The sequence below is a fragment of the Chinchilla lanigera genome, unplaced genomic scaffold (genome assembly GCF_000276665.1).
Source record: "Chinchilla lanigera isolate Chin_1 unplaced genomic scaffold, ChiLan1.0 scaffold00032, whole genome shotgun sequence".
NCBI classification, from domain to species: domain Eukaryota; kingdom Metazoa; phylum Chordata; class Mammalia; order Rodentia; family Chinchillidae; genus Chinchilla; species Chinchilla lanigera.
The window spans coordinates 14,163,656-14,182,603 of record NW_004955433.1 but is presented as its reverse complement, the minus strand read 5'-3'; the positions used below and the strand labels follow the sequence as shown (position 1 = coordinate 14,182,603).

Genomic DNA, 18,948 nt, shown 5'->3' with positions numbered 1-18,948 from the left:
GCCACCATGCCCAGCACCCCCACCCTTTTTAGAGATAAGGTCTAAGTTGCCCAAGATGGCCTTGAGCTTGCAGTCCTCTTGCCTCAGGCTTTTGGATAGCTGGGCTTATAGGTATGACTCACTGAACCTGGCCTAGACATTTCTTTTTATTAAGAGCTAATATTTTACTGGATTTTCTGGTAGAAAAACTTCAGTCTAATGAAGTCAGAAGCTATTTGAGACTAGAGAGCCATTTTATCTGGTCATAGAGGTTTTTATGAATTCTTCCTCAGTGAAAATGATCCACTCATACGAGCAAAAATACACAAACATAGTGATGTGGAGGCCCTGGGGCCTTCTGGGCACTGCTTGTCTTGCCAACCCCAGCTCCAAGTGACTGTAACCAAAACTCTGTGCAGGTGCTAACCTGATCTTTCCTTTCAGTGCCCTGGTGCTGACACCTGCCCTTTACAATGTAACGTCCTGATAGTAGACTTCATTGTCTCTAAAGCAGTTAATTTTTTCCTCATCTTTTTCTTTTGATTGTTAGGATTTTTTCCATAAATAAGGCTTTAGTGTAAGCATTTAAAAAATACATATATGTACCTTTGTGAAAACAGAATAACACCTGGAGCTACATGGTTGGCAGTATGGACAGTGGTGTGTATAGGCCTTTGTCTGCTTCCTTTACACCCAAGCCCCGTCTGGTGCCCTAAGTGCATTCTGAGGCATTTTCTAAAGTACAATTTGAAAACTCTAGTTCCTGGGCAATATTAGGAATTTGAATTCTTCATGATTGTATTTTTTCTAAATTGTGATGTAATTTACACAGTAAAAATTTACCATTTAGTATTTAGTTCAGCTCACATAGTTGTGAGCAAGATACAGAACGGTTCTATTCACCTTCCCCCCAGATCTAGTTACGCCTTTCCCACCTCCAGGCCCTGGCAACCACTCATCAGGTTATTTTGGCGATAATTTTGCTTATTCCAGAAAGTCATATTAATGGACTCATACAGTTGTTGGGCTTTTGAGTTAGGCTTCTTGCACTTAACATAACGCATTTGAATTTCATCCATGTTGTATGCATCTGAAGTTTGTTCTTTTTTAGGAATTATGTCTTTAAGGAAAACATGTTCTTTTTTTTAATACCCAAGTTATACTGAGCTTTAAAATGGATACTTTTAGGAGATTGTAGAGCATATCAGAAAATGGAAAGATATCCCTTGTTCTTGAGTAGGAAAAACCAATATAGTGAAAATGGCCATACTTTCAAAATTGTTATATAGATTTAATGCAATCCTGATAAAAATTCCAATAGCGTACCTCACAGAATTAGAGAAAACAGCTTTTAAATTTATTTGAACCAGAAGAGAACTAGAATAGCAAAGGCAATTCTGGGCAACAAAGGCAAGGCGGAGGGCATCACAATCTCTGACTGTACATTATCCTACAAAGCTACTGTGATAAAAACAGCATGGTACTGGCAAAAAAAAACAGACCTGAGGATCAGTGGAACAGATTAGAAGATGCCAAACAACTGCAGACATAGTCAGCCACCTGATCTTTGACAAAGGAGCCAAACACCTTCACTGGAAGAAAGATAGCCTCTTTAATAAATGGTACTGGAAAAACTGGCTTTGCACATGCTGAAGACTAAAACTAAACCCATGTCTATCACCATGCACTAAACTTAAGTCAAAATAGATCAGAGATCTAAATATTAAAACAGAAATACTAAATATGCTGGAAGAGAGAATAGGTAGGACTCTTGAAGACACTAGTATAGGCGAAGACTTTATGAACAAACCCTGATCACACAGGAGCTATCACAAAGAATCAGCAACTGGGACCTTAGCTTATTAAAAAGCTTTTGCACAGTAAGAGAAACCACCGGCAGAGTAAAGAGACAACCCACAGTGTGGGAAAAAAGTTTTGACAGCTATTTCTAGAGTAGAAGGTCTACTATCGAGAATATGTAAAGAACTTAAAAAAATCAGAGCCCCCCCCCCACAAGTTTAAAGACCCAGTCCAAAAATGGGCATCTGAGATGAAAAGATGCTTCTCGGATGAAGAGTAGAAACAGCAAATAAATACATGAAAAAATGTTCAACATCATCAGTCATTTAAGAGATGCAAATTAAAACAATGCTGAGATCTCATCTCACCCCAGAAGGAATGATTATTATCAAGAAATCAACCAATAACAAGTGCTGGCAGGGCTGTGGGGAAAAAGGAACTCTTCTTCACTGTTGGTGGGAGTGTAGACTGGTGAAACCACTGTGGAAATCATTGTAGAGATTCCCCAAAAAGCTAGGACTGGAGGGTCCATTCAACCCAGGTATTCCCCTTCTTGTTGGAAACAGCCCAGATGTCCATCAACTGATGAATGGATAAAGAAAATACGTTTTTTAATACAATGGGGTACTACTCAGTGACAAAGAAGGATAAACTGGAGACGTTGCTAGGTAAATGGATGCACCTTGAGTCCATGCTCTTAAATGAAATAGGTTAGATACATGTGTAAATACTGCATTGTTTTTCTGGTGTGAGAAACCAAAAGTGGAAATAAGGACCAAAGTGTGTAATAGATACTGTGAAACTGGAAGAAAATGTTCAAATGGAAAAGGGGAACTAGGAGAGGGGAAGGGGAAAGGGAGGAAAAGAAAAGAAAAAATGAAAAAAGAAGGAAAAAATAGAAACAAAGCCTTTGTAAAAAGGAGGGGAAGAGCTGTTGAAGGGAGGGTAGGGGGATGGGAAAAAGAATCAAGTTATATCATGTACATGAACAAATTTCCTGTGATGAATGTGATCATTATGTATACCTAAACTGTACCAATAAACAATTAATAAAAAAATAAAATGAACTCTTGTAAAACTAGGAGATTCTGCTTGAACCTGTCTTGCGATCCAAGGCAGGATTTTTGGGTTTCTGTCTGTTCTTCATTTTGAAATCAGTGCTGTCCCCAGTTGTCTCTCTGGCTTCTGGAAAACTGCTAAGAGGACTGCAGTATGAAGGCGGTTTGCAGAACAGAAGTGGCCTCCTCCACTGGCATCAGATTCCGTGCCCAAGGCCTGTGTGCGCTGTGGCCTCGTGTGTGACTATCGGGAGTGAACTTGCTGAGGCCTCTGTCTGTGTTCTCCAGGCTCATCAGATTCAAGAGATGTTCCCCCAGGTTCCATACCACCTCGTGCTACAGGACCTCCAGCTCACACGCTCAGTTGAAATCACAACAGACAACATCCTAGAAGGACGCATTCAAGTACCTTTTCCTACACAGGTAAAACTGACCTCGCCCCTCTTTTTTTTGTCTTTTTGAGGCAGGGTCTCGCTGTGCAGTTCAGACTGGCTGTGAGCTCACTTTGTAGCCCAGGCTGGTCTCGAACTTGCAATGATCCTCCTGCCTGAGGCTCCCAAGTACTGGGATTACAGGCGTGCGCCACCATGCCTGGCCTTGCGCCTTAAGCATGACAGATGAGTTCCAGCTTCCCAAATATTTAATCTCTAGAGTAATTTTTTTCGTTACTTCATAATCGAGTATCTCATGATTTGATGAAGGGTTTCTATAAATTCCCTCACTTATCTCAAATTATGAGAACAGATCCATCAAAGGTGTGGGTAAAATGTATTTAAGTAATTTGGGGACAGATATCTCAAACCATTATGCCTTTGCCAGTCTATGGGGTCTTGATACCACCAAGACAGGGATTGACAAGTTTTTTCTGTAAGTGACAGTATTTTCAGCTTTGTGGACCAGTCCTTGTTGCCACCAGAGGTGCCATGGAGAGTGTGTACATGAAAAAACAAGTCTGTGGCCCATTGAAACTTTATTTATAAAAATAGATGGGAGGGGTGAGTGTGACCCTGGGGCTATAGCTTCTGGACCTGTTGCCCTAGGAGATAATGCCATCTGTCTTGATTTGGCCTTGAACACTAGTATGGGATTCTGTGGGTGTAGTTCACATCTCTCTGAGGCATAAACTTTTGACTTTCCAAAAAAAGGTCAGATCTCTTTGCCTATCCCATAGCTTTTTTGAGGGGTAAATAAATACTAACACAGGCAAACTTTCTTGGAGGACCAAGGCATTTATATACAATCAGAGAATAATCTACCAAAGAACTTAGTCAATTTCAGTAGAAAAAGGTACACAGAAATGTATTAATGAAATTAAGAAACTTGAAACTCTCTAGAGAGGCAGAGTGTAACCTTTGGAGTTAAGTGGGCTGAGATATTAAAGGTGGTGCTCCCTGTCTCAGCTGTTGGACTTGAGTTTTGACTGCCTCTGTAGGTACCAGTTACCTCGTGTAGCTAGAGAGAATCTCAGGAAGTAAAACACAGAAACTGACCAGTGGTCACTGAGGTGCTAAGACCAGAGGTATTGTGGGTAGGACCCCAGGGTATCTACAGCATTGGTCCAGATGTTAAAATAACTAAAGTGAGAGTAACAGTAGGATATTTAAAGGGTTAATGAGACAATCCCATTAGAGTTTTCCTTGGTGCCATGCACAAAACTAAATGTTTACTTGGTGTTGTCTGCTATTGTCAGTTTTCTGGAATTAGTATTATGAAAGGAAGCTAAATATGGACCCTGTTGTTGACTCTCAAACTTCACCTCAATCCCCTTTGCCTTTTTTTTTTTTTTTTTTTTTTGGTTTTTCTCCAGTACCGGGAACCGAACTCACGACCTTGCGCTTGCCAGGCAGGCGCTTTGCCGCTGAGCTAAATCCCCAGCCCCAATCCCCTTTGTCTTGCCTTTAATCTTTACAGCATTTTAATTTTACTGGTACTGTAGACTTTGTTATGTTGCAGGCTGTGTTAGGGACCATAGCTCACTTTGTGCCCTAGTGTTACTTCAGTCTGAATGACTGTTTTCTCTTTCTCTCAGCGATCAGATAGCGTTAGACCTGCATTGAACAGTCCTATTGAAAGGCCGAGTACTGACCAAGAAGAGGGAGAAACCTCTAGTCAGGTAAGATGAGCACACTAGAGAGAGGGTGTATGTGTGGTCCCTGGCAGTGGTCTCCCTAGCCCTGACATTTGGGAGACTTGGACAAGAGTACAAAAGAAGGCCATGTGTTATGTCTGTCTCGGTATTAAAATTTACAGATCAAGTGGAACCCTTAGTCTGGCCTGTTCCCCCCACCCCCCAAACTCTGCAGCTACTCCATGGATGCTGTCCTGGTGCTCCCTGGACCAGCCCTTCTACCCTGAGCTTGACTAGGAGCAGGAGGTAGGGCAGAAAGGTCAGACCCCAGGGCGTCCTCCACACCTGGATGGGGATGGACCAGCGCACACTCCCTAGGGAGCTAAGGCATTGGCATTACTTTCCTGTACATCACTTGTCTGACTCAGGATTTCCATGTCCTTTAATGTATTTTGTGAAAACAAGACCTCCTGAGCTCGGGGGTGGAGTGGGCTGGGAGTGTGGCTGTCTTGAGAACCAAGACAGATGCTCACTTTGGGAAAGCAGCAGCTCTGCCTTGTGTCCAGGCAGAGACGCACTCCCCTTTGCCCTCTGCTCTAGACTCTGGGGACTCCAGTTCCTGTCCCTCTGCTCTCACTGCCATTTGCTTCCTCCATTACTAGAGGGAGGAAATTCCTGGACTTTCAAAACACTTTCTTAGAACAAAAATAAAGGCAAACAACCCTGCCTTTGTGTTTTCCTTTCTGTGGTGTGTGGTGCTTTTTGCATGGGGGGCTCCGGCCAACGATAGCTCTTGCCTTTCTCCCGGTGTGGGCCAGGGCTCTTCTGGGAGCAGTGATAGGGAGGCTACTTGTACCTTCTGTGTCTGTTCGTGCAAATAAGAAATTGTAAAACCTAAATCATTTTCAAATCTGTTACTGGGTTGGCTCGTGACGGCCTCTCTCACCTTTCGGGGGAGGGGCCACATCACCTCTCCAAGTGTCCTTTTGGACAAAGTCTATTTTCAGCAACTTATGCTGATTTCCTTCTGCAGCCCCAGGATACACAGGGTGGCTTATAGATGGTAGAAGTAGAACTTACCCCACCTCAATTTCCCACCCTTTGTTTCAGTCTGCTGTAGCCAGCTACTTATTTTTGATTTCTCAGGTTGTATAATGATCGGCTCCTGGGTCCCCCAAGCTCCAGGGGATAGGAGTCAGGCTCTCCACATGGCCCTCTTAAAGTCCCCTCTTGGGCTTGGCTGAAGGCAGAAAGTTGTGGTGAGGGTATTGAGAGAAGCAAGAACTTTTAAATAAAACAGCTTGCCTTTCAGGTGTATTGGAGCCTTGAGCTGGGTACAGGCCAGCAGTGACCTGCTTGGGGCTGTGTTTGGGAGCTAAAGCAGTATAGATGGTTGGGCACCAGCTTCCAGAGCATCATGTTGCACAAGTAACCACATACTCTATTATGTCTGGGTTTTTAAATCCTTAGCCTTACCCTTTTTATGTATTTAACTCTGCTTTTAAAGTGAAGATATAACATTCATGCAGTAAGATTTGTTTACATTCTTGAGCATTTAGTAAAATTGAACAGAAAATTCCCAGAATGCAAACCAGCATTGACTTTTGCTCTCATAACCTAAGAGTACAGTTTGGAAGTGCTCAGGTTGTTCCTGCTGGCTGTCACGTACCTAGGCCACTGTATTGAACTTTGCATGTATTAGTAGCACAAGGCCACATCCAGTAAGCCTGCCCTCCAGAAGCTTGAATCTCCATATTTATGCTTGTGGGTCCACAAGAAGCTGGTACAGGGGGTGTCCTGTGGGGTGTGGAATCTGCTTAGGAAGTAAGCCTGTGCTCATAGCTGTCTCCCTGTGTCCAGACTGAACATGTGCCTCTGGACCTCAGTCCTCGCCTGGAGGAGACCCTGGACTTCAGTGAGGTGGAAGTAGAGTCCTGTGAGATGGAAGACTTTGAGGCCCGGGGCAGCCGCTTCTCCAAATCTGCTGATGAGAGACAGCGCATGTTAGTCCAGCGTAAGGATGACCTCCTGCAACAAGCTCGGAAGTAGGTTGATTCTACGACGCTTGTAGACATAAAGCCCACGTCAGAAACTACTGGTTGAAGGCCATTGTCACGTCAGGCCCATGTCTTCTCTTCCTAAGTAGGTGACAACATTGTAAAACAATTACATGTCACCTGACAACTCAGATTTCAAGCCCTTCTGCTGGAAACGGCAGAGGATCTGGCCATGCTGAGCCCGGCTGGTTACATCTGCTGGGCTGCTGCTGCCGGTCAGCCCTGTGGACCGCTGCACCCACATTTGCACAGACAGTGCTCTTGTGCCAATATGTTGGCAGCTCTTTATATTAACTCTTTTCATCTCTTTATAGCTCTAAGAAAGAGCACTGTTGTACTGATTTGACGGCCAATAAACAGAGGCCTGGGGAAGTTAAAACTAGCCTGGGCCTGGGGTCTGGCTTCCAAGACCTCTGTCTGCCTTTCCAGCCCGCATCGTCAGCACTGAGGGCTGACGTGGCACACAGTGGCATCTGAGTGCTATGTATTTCCCCACTTTGTGGCAGTTGGAGCATAAAGTGCTCCTGTGGATGGACAGGAATTTTTCTTTCAGTTCTTGACGACAGGGCCGGCATTGTGTTCATCTGGGTGGGTCTTCTGCCCTATAGGCCTGAGTCTGTGGGCAGGAATGGGCAAAGGAGAGAGTGCGGAGCAGCTGCTTGACAGGCCTTTCCCGGGATCATGGGCTCATCTGTCAAGGAGAAGTCTCTTTTTCTTTTCACTGTTAGGAATGGAGTCCAGAGCCTCTCATGCATGCTAGGCCAGTGCTCTGCACTGAACCACATCCCCAGCCTCTGGGATAGGTATGTAGGTGTCTTTTTCATGGGATGATCCTGAGTGGTAGCTTCATGAAGGTGCCCAAAGAAGGGGGAAATTTAAAATAAAGCAGCATTCTGTACATGTTCGAGTGTCCCATCTCTATCACATGATTCTTTGTTTTTTGTAGGCGATTCTTGAACAAAACTTGTGAAGACGATACGGCCTCAGAGAGCTTCCTCCCCTCGGAAGGCACATCCTCTGACCCTGTGACCCTGCGTCGGAGGATGCTGGCTGCTGCTGCTGAGCGCAGGCTTCAGAAGCAGCAGCGGTCCTAGCACTTCCACACCTCCACAGCCACTCTTTGAGCCTGCCTGGAAGAGGCTGTCTGGGTCCTGCCTGGGAAGAAGTGGGCTTGACTGCATTGCTGCTGTATAAAGCATGTGGTCTTAATAGTATTTGGACAGCTGAGAAATTTAACCCTCCTTTGTAATACTTTCTATGTGACATTTCTCTTCCCTGTAGAAACACGCACATTTTAACTCTAGGCATGATCTCTTCTGGCATTGACTGGACTTCTTAGGGGTGGGTGATAATCAAGAGGAGGTAGGCAAGCACCTGCCTGCAGCAGGCACCTTCGTCCTGCTTCCTGCATAAATCACAACCCATGCTGGTGTCTTTAGCTCCATATCTGGCGGGAAGTGTGTGTGCTGGGGAAGATACATAAAGCAGTGAGGAGGTACCCAGCATGAGTCTGACTGCACACCATAGGAGAATATCTGTTGTGAAACAGTCCATAGGGAAGAAGCACTGAGAATGTTCCAGAGGTCTGGCCCATAGGCCCCTGGACCCCGGGGCCAGCAGAGCATCTTATAAAAACAACTCCTGGTTTGGTACCTGCAGCAGAAGGGAAAAGTCCAGGACTGCAGAATTTGAGGAGGTGACTCCTTTCCTATGATACTTGGGACTGACCCACAGCTGGCTTTATTTCCATTCACTCTGGTGCTCTTGCATCCCATATGCTTGTCCCTGGATCTCTCTCCTCTCCTGTTTCCTTGCCACCTCTGGACATTTGAAGGAGCTAAGCAGCAAGCTTTGGTTTATGGTTTTGATTCCTTCGTTAGGTAAATAAGGCAATGACAAAGCCTGTAGATTTGGTGCTTGGGGAAGGTGTGGGCCTTGCAAGATGGGAGAGTAAATTCTTGGAAGACATCATTGAAGAGATAAAAGATACCGTTTGTATCTTTCTTCCCTGGAGTCCTTATTTTCAAAGCTTTGTTTCTATTGGTTTAAACATAGGTAAGATGTTGAACCCATATGCCTTGAAGCAGGCCCAGGTCCTGTACCTTTTCAAATTCTTCATGCATTTAACTTCAAGGATTTGAAATGCAATTGTTACTACATAATTCAGTTTTCTGTCCCATTGGATTTTTTTTCAATGTTTGAAAGCATAGTTTTATGGTAGTCCTTTTGGGAAGAATCCAGTATTATCTAAAATTATTGGCAAAGTTAAATGTATTTTACATAACTGAAAGTTTTTAGAATGTTGACAAGTTAATTGAAAAAAAGGGTGGTAAGTGAGTGAGTAGGCACAGGTAATTTATTTCAATAAATCTTTCAAAAGCCTTACCTTGAAATGCTGTTAGTAAATTTCTGTGATTTTTTAAAAATTTGTTTTGCTGAGAGCATAGTTGTTTTTATTGTAAAACTGATAATAAAAAGCAAACTATTCTAGTGTGCTGTGTGTGACTGGAAGCTAAGGAGCTGTCTTCAGAGGTGTCAACAGTGAATCCTGTTTTGCTTTTATGTCTCGTTTTGGTTGGAGATTCTTTTCCTCCTTTTGAGGTTGGGGTATTTAATTTCTCATGTTTTATTTGGACAAGGCAGCACTGAGTTTTTCTTCCCTAGTATTCCATGTTTTCAAGGTAAGTAGGGGGAAAAGAAGGTTATTTTACTTTGTTGAATTATGTCATACTTCGCATGTCATACATTAAAGACAACATTAATTCCATGTATTCCTGTGTTTCAGGTGTGTCAAAAAAGAAAATTATTTACAATCAATTCTAGAGGGTCTTGAGACAGTGGAAAACAGTAATATAATAGTGATCAAAATAGGTGTGTCTACTTAAATAGCTTAACATGGCCCAGGAAAAGAAGTCTCAAGTTGACTCTTAGCCTTTTCACCTGGACCATTAGGGATTTTGGATGTATAAAGGGCCCCTGGTTTTTGTGTCTTCCTGGGAGCATGGGGCAGGTGCGAAAGGCAGTGGCAGTGAGGCTTTCATGGGTCCTCTCACTGTTGTGGCCGGTGGCTTGGCAGAGGGCTTTCCACACGCTCAGCCCTTTGGAGTAGCAGAGCTGAAGCAGGCTGCTGCAGTGCAGCCGAGCAGAAGAGTAGGGTCACTCACGAGTAGCAGCTGAGTTGTCCGCTCTGGGCTCTTTTGGAACCAGTCTTGTGTTCATTTTCCTAATTGGCCCCTATTTTTTGACCTCTTAGATTCTTGGTGGTTGATTTTCAGGTTTTGAGACTTTTATGCCACAGAGAATGGTGGGCCATGCAGACGTTTTACTGGTGGTGATCAGGTAACCTGGATCTGACCTCCTGCTTGCGCTGTGTAGACAGCATGTTCTGCCTTTCAGACTTAATCTTGTTTGTTGTGACTATGGGGAAAGGGTCCCAACACTCTGGAAGCATGGCGCATGTGCAGAAGGGAGCCCTGGGCTTCTAGTGAGCTTGTCAGAGGGTAGTGCCTGCCCACTGCAAGGCCATTGGACCCCAGAAACATCCCCACAGTGCTTTCTGTGGGCTACACATTAGAATCACTTGTGGAGTGGGGAAAACGTGGTGTATAGGTTCTGCCCCATGGTTCTTGTTCTAATTAGCCTTTTCCCTGTATCCTTTCCAGAAAAGGCTTCCTAGCAGTTACCCTTTTAAGAAAGACAAGGCAAAAGTGGGGGTGTAACTCAGTGACAGAGCAGCTGCCCGGCATATGTGAGGCCTTAGGTTCCAGCACCAGGAGAAAGAAAAAAACTTGTTTTATTTACAAGTGTCATTTGAAAAATGAGCCATATTCATTAGAATGAATTCATATTTTAATGAATATGGCTCATTTTTCAGGAAATTCAGACATGCTATATGTAGAAAGAGTGCTAGTTTTCTCCAGCCTTCCATTTGGATCTTAGTTCTCTGAGATCAGAGTAAAAGTGTGGCCTGGACTGCAAACCTTTCCATCAGTATAGAGGGTAAGTTGTGTGGGCCCACCTGCCCATAAGCTGGATGCTTTTAAGGGAACTGCTGGGGGAAGCACTGGAAAGAGGTGTGTCCTGGCAGAGGGGCTGTAGGGGTCCATAGGCTGGCTGGGAATGCAACCTCTTGTTCTTCCTAATCTCTGAAACGGTATCATCCCCACCTCTACCCCCACAAGATTCAAATGACCCATGGTCAGGGAGAGGGGTTTTGAGCTGATAATTCCCATTGAGATATGGAGAGGTTTCCAGTGAGCCGACCTTTGGGAGGCGCTCCCGCTTGCTAGTGAATGGTCAGCATTTGGGTGTGAAGCACACGGTTCAGTGGCTGCTGTACCTCTGGATCCCATCTGTGGCCATCTAGGGGAGAGATGTGGTATCAACAGCACAGAGGAGAGGACACTGGCGTGGTGGCCTAGGCTGTGCTGCCCTGCTCCCTGTGTGTTTGGCCTGCAAACCCCCACTCCCCACCCCAGGATCCAGCTGCAGTGGGGGACATTAAGCTGAAGGATACGTTCAGCTGGCTGGTCTACCTGGTCTGAGCTTGCTGTTGGCATGGCAGTGGATGACACCCATATGCACAGGTGCCTGGGCAGTCCTGGCTGCCTTAGAAGCACTATTCTTCCACTGTGGTACAAACCCTGGGTACAAAAAATAGGAACTGGGACTGCCCGGCCTAATTCCACTTTCCTTTCCTAATCCTAAATCACACCAGGAACAAAACCAGTTGAAGGCGAGGTGCAGCTGGGAGCCAAGAAGAAATCATCTGTAGTCTGGAAACTGCCCATTCTCCTCTTTCCTGGGGGCAATGAGCAGCTGCCCGTCTCCTGCACACTGAACTGACACCCCTGGTAAACTCAGGGAGGGGGACACAAAAGGCCCCACGGGGAGATGCCTTACCCACCAGCCTCCCAGCGTGTGGCCATGTCCCTCCTTCCCTTTCCGGCTGGAGCAAAGCCCGCCCCGAATAACCATATTCTGGAAGGTAGAGGGTGAGAGACTCAAGAATACAGACAAACATTCTCTTTATTGAGCTACACATGAATTTTCCATTAGAGAAGTAGACTGGCAGTGTGTAAGATATCACAGAAACCTCACCGATTGGGAATAGAAAGGCTTAGAAAGACCCGTGGGCTTTTTTTTTATTTTTTTTTTCTTTTTTTTTTCAAGTTTTTTTTTTCATATTTTAAATTTTTTGTGTGTTTTGTCTTTTTGCCGCCTCTTTATTTCAAATGGCTGTGACTGGTCTTCAGCAAATATTGTCTTAAAAGTGAAACTGTGTAGAGGTCTGGGGTCTGGATACTAGTCAAAGTAGAAATGACAGGACTGGTCATGAAAACTGTGGCTTTAATGTAAACACTACATTCCATCCTTTTTTTTTTTTTTTCATTTTTTGTGTTTTTCTTCCATCTTGTATTTAAAAATTGTTTTTGTTATTTTTATCTGCAGCACAAACATCCCCACATGAGAAAGAGTGGACACAGGTCACTGGAACAAAGGAAAGGTGGAGAGGGGCACACACACACAGAAGGAGCGCATCCGCCTGAAGGCTGGAGTCGGAAATGTCAGAGGGGAAACCACAACCCCCTTTCCCAGAGACTAGGAGAGCTGATCTGGTATGTGACACAAAGTGCTCAGTGGGGCAGGGAAAAAGATCACGAAAGAAATCTGTAGCAAGGGGGTGGGCAGGGAAATTGTTTCTAGAAGGCTGTAATTCTATGCATGATAGGTATTCTTTTTGGCAGCTACTGGCCAGTGAGAGCTGTGCTTTTTCTATACAAACCTGGAGTGAGGGTGTGGTTGGGGTGGCGTGGGGCTGGGGAGCAGGGCTGCCCCCTTGGTGGTATCCATGATGTCCGGGCACTGATGGGCAGAGGGACCGCAGTGGCCTGGGGCCCACTGGAAAGCCCGGCCAGAGCACACTTCCACCTGCCAGTGCGCCGCACAGGACCCCCTGCCGCAGACCGGCACTGGGCCACCGAGCTGGGACGGAGAGGGCGTGGGTACTGATGTATACATTTATTTCAAAAGAAAAAGAAATGTGGGTGAAATGGCAAGTTTTTCTTTTTCCTGTTTTGAAGCTACAAAGCACATGAGAAAAAAAATTTTTTTTTCCTTTCAAATTCTAAATGTAAAGACTTAACTAAAACCGGATTCTACAGCATTCTACAGAAATACACAGCCGTCAGTCACTCTGGGGTCGTAGGTTAGACAGGGGCTTGATACAGAAAGGCTGTGTGTCTTACAAAGGCCAAAAGGTCATGCTACCAGGAGATCAACGTCAACAGCAAAGAGTCCATGAAGCAGTCTGTAGAGAGAGAGATAAGGGGTCCAGTCTGACCATTTTCTTTGATTTTAAAAACCAACCAACCAACCAGAAAACCCTAAGACCCTGTAACTAATGTTGGGACCGGGCCAAATGGGGCATACTCTCAAGGGATCAAGAACTCAAATGCGGCCCATCCCAGGGACCCTGGGAACCCTTACCCCACAGGACGCTGATTAAGGTCAGGTCTGCAAGTCTGCCCTCCTCTGGGCCATTCCTGACCCTCCTCATCCCTCCTTCCCACAAGCCCTCTTGGAGGGAAGCTGGCTTCAACTCTGCAGGCGGATTGGAGCTGTGGCTCACAGATCCCCTCCCATCAGCTGCTTTTACAAAGCAGACCAAGTCTCCCAGTTCTTGTCTTGTTCACATGAATAAAGAAAACTCAGGAGACAGTGCATTGATCAGAGCAATGATTCTTCTAAGTTCTTAAAGTTTAACAACCACCACCACCCAGAAGAGAAGTGACCTTAAATGTTCCTGCTGCTGTGGGGAGAGGGGAGGGAGGCATTTTGGGTGCTGGCTGCTTTTAGAGGGTTTGGAGTAGGATACAAGTGAGCGCACACAGCTTTGGGGGTGGGATGCGGAGGACCAGCTGGGCCACAGCCAGGCCTTCCTCTGCCTCCCCTGCTCACAGCAGTGGGTTGTGGCCCTAAAACTGTCCTTGGAAGGACAGACTCTCAAGCCAGGATCCCCTCGATGATGTGTGTCCCAGGAAAACCTTGATGAGCTATGGGATGGTGGTCAGTTCTGTCCGCAGCTCTTCCTAGTACAAACTAAAAAGATTTCTCTAACATATATTTGTGTATATATAAGGTTTTTTTATGCCTCTGTAAAGTTTATTTACCAACTTGCATTTGATAGTGGTGTGTGTGCGTGTGTGTGTTTCTGTGTGTGTGTATCTGTGTGCACGCGCACGCAAGCTGTTCTGTGAGTGCTGGAATCATTACCAAATAGGTTGCTATACAGGACAAGAGGTCAGTATAAGCCGCAGCCCCGGAGGTTGTTGGCAATGATGATGTCGGTGACAGCGTCGAATACCACCTGGATATTATTCGTGTCTGTGGCACAAGTCATGTGACAATAAATTTCTTTGTTGGGTGAGCGGTTTTTGTTTTCAAACTGTGTTTGGATGTAGGCAGCTGCATCTTCATAGGTATTGGAGCCTGTAACAAGATACAGAACAGGGTGGGGCTACATAAGGCTTAGCATTCACCTGCCTTCTGACTTTCCATTGCTTTCTATCCTGTTTTCACACCAGATCTATACAGAAGCCCTGGGAAGACAATGACCACTGGTTATCTCTTGCTTTCTCAATAATCAAATGGAAGTATCTTCCCGTAGTCTATCTAAATAAATTTTTCTGATTCCATAAATCAATAAGGTCTGATAAGGGAACTGCCCAGCAGGGTGGTATCTGAGGACTCCTGGTGTCTCAGGGCCTGGTGAACAAGTGGGATGGGTCCTGTGCTACTTCCTTAATTTGTCTTCTCTGAGCGGCCACTTTGTGGAGCTGGCAGCATCTTTAAGCGGCCTCAGCGCTTGGTGCTTAGAGAGGTCAGGACATGGGACCAGTATATCCTCATAGTGGGAAGGTTAAGGGGATATTAGCACCCAGTGATTCCTTGGTTGTTCCCTTGAGCCTAGTCAGGGCTGGGGAGTGGATAACAGGACTTTCCAGTCAGGGACAGCCTAATGCTTTGTAGCTTGGCCCTTAGGACAGCTTTCAATGAACTACCACAGAATATGGACTATCACAGACATATGAAAAAGCCCCGTATGGCGACGATGCTCCTTTTTCCTCAGTGCTGCTAGGATCTGGCCCAGGACGGTAACAGCATGTGGGGCCGTGAGATAATCCTCCCCACTGCTTCATCACCCCGAAGGTTGAGGGTGTGAGCACAGAATGTGCTGGCTAGGATGTGGGCCACTGGAGGGATCTGTAGCAAGGATTTCTCTCCTTTCCGTTAACCACTTAACAGTTTACCAGAGTGTCACCTGGACAGCACATTTGTTTACATACTGATTGTCCCGAGCATCGCTAGGGCAGGTGTCATTTCAACTAGTTGATTCTTATATTGAATAAATTGGACAAAATTGTCATTTTTACATTTCCTGTAATAAAAATGGATGAAAAATATGCAAATTTAGGTCATTCTATATTTAAATAATTGGACTGGTAATTGGACTCAAGGTGGTGGGTGAGGCATTGTAAAGGGTAAGGTGGGGCCATCCCTCAAGTGGAGACAAGGCTCAGTCTCCCTGTTGGCCCACTGCCACAGAGATGTGAAGAGCAGGAGCACACTGAGTGCTGAGCTGCGAAACACTGTTATAGACAAAGTGGAGGACGTGGGTCTTGTCAGGAAGTGTCCCATCCAGAGGCCAAATAGAGACACAGACCATGGCAGAGGGCGCTGTCTATGTGCCAAGCCTGGCGACCATCCACAGCCTCACTACTGCCCAGTGCACGTGGACCCACATGGTCCTGGAGTCAGTCAGCTTCTTCCTGTCCCTACCCTTCCAGCTTGTTCTGTGTCCCCAAAAGGCCTGCATCTGTTATGTTGTCTGAACTCAGACCAGATCCTCTGAGGTCCCTGGGGAACTTCACACTGACTTTTGTTTGGGGACATCTGCTAGGGGCATCCAGCACCTACACTACACAGCAGTGAGACAGGTGGTCCTCAGGCCACAGCCCAAATCAAGCTCCCTTAGACACTAGACAAGAGCCTGGGGTTGTACCTCTTGCTGAGGGCCTGCCAGGCCACACCCTGTCACCACTGCTTTCTAAAGCCGGGGAGTGGGGATGCCTTTGCTGAGGCAGGAGAGGTCCACCATGGCTGCCAAGTGGGTGGACTCCAGCCCTGCTCTGCCCACCCATGGACCAGGCCCTTCTTGCCTTTTGGGGCCTGCAGAGAGCACCTCTTCCATGGTTTAGGTTCTCTAAATACCCACAACAATGACAGCGAGAAGTTATAGACCTGACACCAACCACCATCTCCCGTGCTGTCCCTCTGGCCAACAGGGAGGCTCACCCTTGACCCAACCCGAGGGATGTCCCCACCTTGCTCCCTACAATGCCTTTCCACCACCTGGAGTCACCTCTGGGGTGGCATTGTGATCTGTTACAGCACCCAGATGAAAATGAGCCACAAAGGCGTGACTTGCCCAGAGTTGTAGACGGTCTAGCTCCAGAGGCCGGTTTGGCCACTTGCCTTGTTGGAGACTTGGTGCTGCTAACATCTGTCAGACCCAACGGCCTGGAGTGCAGGGCACAGTCCCTGGCCCCACCTTGCCCTCTGCACCTGGAGATGGACAGGCACCTTGCACAGTCTTAAGCAACGTGGAGCATCAGCAAGGATACCGGCTGTGCTTAGGACAAGCCAGTGGGCCCTTCTACTTCACAGCACCATGCCTGCTAGTGAAGAGGGATGGAGAGGCTGGCGTCCACTCTGCGGGAACCCTCTGGCTAGTTCGGGAATCGTGTGGCCCTGGCGCCTAAGCCCATGCCCACAGGCTGACTCGGGTTGTCAGTGAGTGGGTTCCTGGCTGTACCCGCTTGTGCCCTTACCTAGAGGACAGCAGAGCACATCCTCCTTCACTGTGGGTGCTGGCCCTCTTCTCAGCATGCAGAGGTGACTCTACCCTGAGACACCTAGAAACTTCCCATCCCCAGAGGGACAGGTTGGGCCCTTGCAGCACTGCCTCTAGCCTTTCGCAGCATCCCAGAGGCGTGTGTCCTACAGAGCCACCTTCCCTCCTGCCCTACTTGGAAAGAGCTTCATTGTGGGGTCTGTGATATACTCTTCTGAGAGCCAGATGGGAACAAGAAGCTCCAGGTAAGGCAGAACACAGGAAGATGGGGTGGGGGAGGTTTGCAGTAGTTGGGGTGGCTTGATTTAGGAAAGGACCAGCGCAGGAGGAAGAGTGGGAGAGAGCAGCAACAGTGGGTGTGGGGGGAGGGGGAGAAAAGGGGGGCCGTCAGAGACGGGCCAGGCCTGGGCTCCACAGACACGGGGCATGCTCAGCGCATCAGAGCAGTGGAGAGCAGTGGGGCCTGAGCTGCAGCCTGGGGCCCTTACATCCACACGTCCACCCTTCCATTCCACACAGAGTTGCTGGGGCCCAGAGGCTGTCACATGCAGGGGTGAGGGAAGGCTGTTCTGCTAAGTCTGGAGACTTAATCTTGAGGGGAAAAAAGCAGAGGGGACACCTGTGGGTCTGTACTACCCCTGAACCCTGCAGTGCCACTCCTGAGTCACCTATCACGACATACTACTCAGGAGGGGCCAGTGCCCATCACATCAGGCCTTGTCTCGAGAAGGGCCAAGCCTGGCGACACCCTAGTGTTCTGGGCTCTGCCAGACTCCTGCATTGGCCCCTTCTCACCAGCTGCCCTGAGCATGCTGGCTGAGCTGCCTGTCCCTGCACCACTGGCAGCTGGGCTCCAGTTCATGTCTTTTGGGGAAGACCCAGGTCCCCTCCAGGGCTGGGGCTTCCTCCTGTGCAGGGCCACCATGACACCCACCTCCATATTCAGGAAAGCAGATGGTCAAAGGTGACTTCTTGATCTTCTCGCCAAATAGATCTTTCTTGTTGAGGAAGAGAATGATGGAGGTATCGATGAAGAACTTGTTGTTACAGATGGAGTCGAAGAGCATGAGAGACTCATGCATGCGGTTCTGCAGCCCCGGGGTGGGGGAGGAGGAGAGCAAGACAGACAGAGGACACAGAGACAGGGAAAGAGAAGAGGAGAATTAGGTTTGAGAGAGGGACTGGGCTCCTCAGCAGCTCACAGGACCCCTGTGCCCTGGCTCCTCCGAGAGGCTGACAGACAGACAGAACCTGCAATCTACAAACGCCACCTTGCACCTCACTCAGACTTGCAGAGCGCCTCTACACCAGTGCGCCCATCATCTCCGGCCGACGGTGAGTCTGCACTGGGGACGGACCATGGTTCTCTGGGTGAGGCTGAGGACAGGGGCACCCAGCGTCTTCCCACCGCAGGTTCTCCAAGACTGTGAATGCGTGGTAGCAGTGCTGGACTGCAAGTGGGTTGCTGGGCTTCGGCTCTGTCTGGACCTTTTTCCTAGGCCCAGTTTGTGGGGTAGGAAATGTCCTCTGGGAGTGGCGAGGACTCCAGGCTTCTGTGGTCTGACAGGGAAGTCCTCAAGTCCTACTGGCATCCTTGGAGGATGCCACTGAGGACAGATGCTCCTACCTTAGGCTGCCCCCAGGAGTGCTGGGGGACTGGCCATACCCTCCCTGGGTCCAAATCCACTGCGTCACAGCCCGCAAGCAGAGCCTATGTGAAGTACTGCCGTGCGCATGGAAGTTTGCTTAGCAAATGGATGCATGTGATGGGCATCCCCAATACAGCCGAGTCCTGGGCAAGGACAGACTTTTCTACTTCGGGTAATCTATTTTTGCAGCACAGAGATGTTTCTGCACAGGGAGGTGGGGGAAGGGACAGCCTCTCTATTTTCCCCAAGAATCGCATACTAGCTTTGGGAACTTCAACACCACCAACTTGACCCCTTGCGCCTAAAGTCCAAATCCATAGGTAAGCTAGGCTATGTTACCCCTCTGAGCACAGACTAAAACATGGAATGGGAAAGAGAAGAGAGCTGGTGTGGCTAGTAGTGTCTTTTTTTTTTTTTTTTT

At 47.3% G+C, this 18,948-nt stretch overlaps 2 protein-coding genes across 3 annotated transcripts in view; one reads left to right on the top strand and one right to left on the bottom strand.

The window, feature by feature from the left end:
* Amfr (autocrine motility factor receptor, E3 ubiquitin protein ligase) overlaps positions 1-9,733 on the top strand; it is a gene marked incomplete at its 5' end in the record, with an annotated part of 32,614 nt that extends 22,881 nt beyond the window's left edge. Inside the window, 4 exon segments of the mRNA XM_013516124.1 lie at positions 3,126-3,260; positions 4,867-4,950; positions 6,766-6,950; positions 7,909-9,733. Of these exon segments, the coding sequence (XP_013371578.1) occupies positions 3,126-3,260; positions 4,867-4,950; positions 6,766-6,950; positions 7,909-8,056 (552 nt within the window).
* A 2,239-nt stretch (positions 9,734-11,972) lies between these two features.
* Positions 11,973-18,948, bottom strand: part of Gnao1 (guanine nucleotide binding protein (G protein), alpha activating activity polypeptide O) — a 165,819-nt gene continuing 158,843 nt past the window's right edge. Inside the window, exons 7-9 of one of the 2 annotated variants that reach the window (XM_005388343.2) lie at positions 17,813-17,966; positions 14,238-14,453; positions 11,973-13,272 (exon numbers count right to left, since the gene is read on the bottom strand). In XM_005388343.2, the coding sequence (XP_005388400.1) occupies positions 14,266-14,453; positions 17,813-17,966 (342 nt within the window). In that variant the 3' untranslated portion in view covers positions 11,973-13,272; positions 14,238-14,265. Of the gene's footprint in view, positions 14,454-17,812; positions 17,967-18,948 lie in introns of both variants that reach the window. The other variant, XM_005388348.2, reaches the window with a different exon arrangement.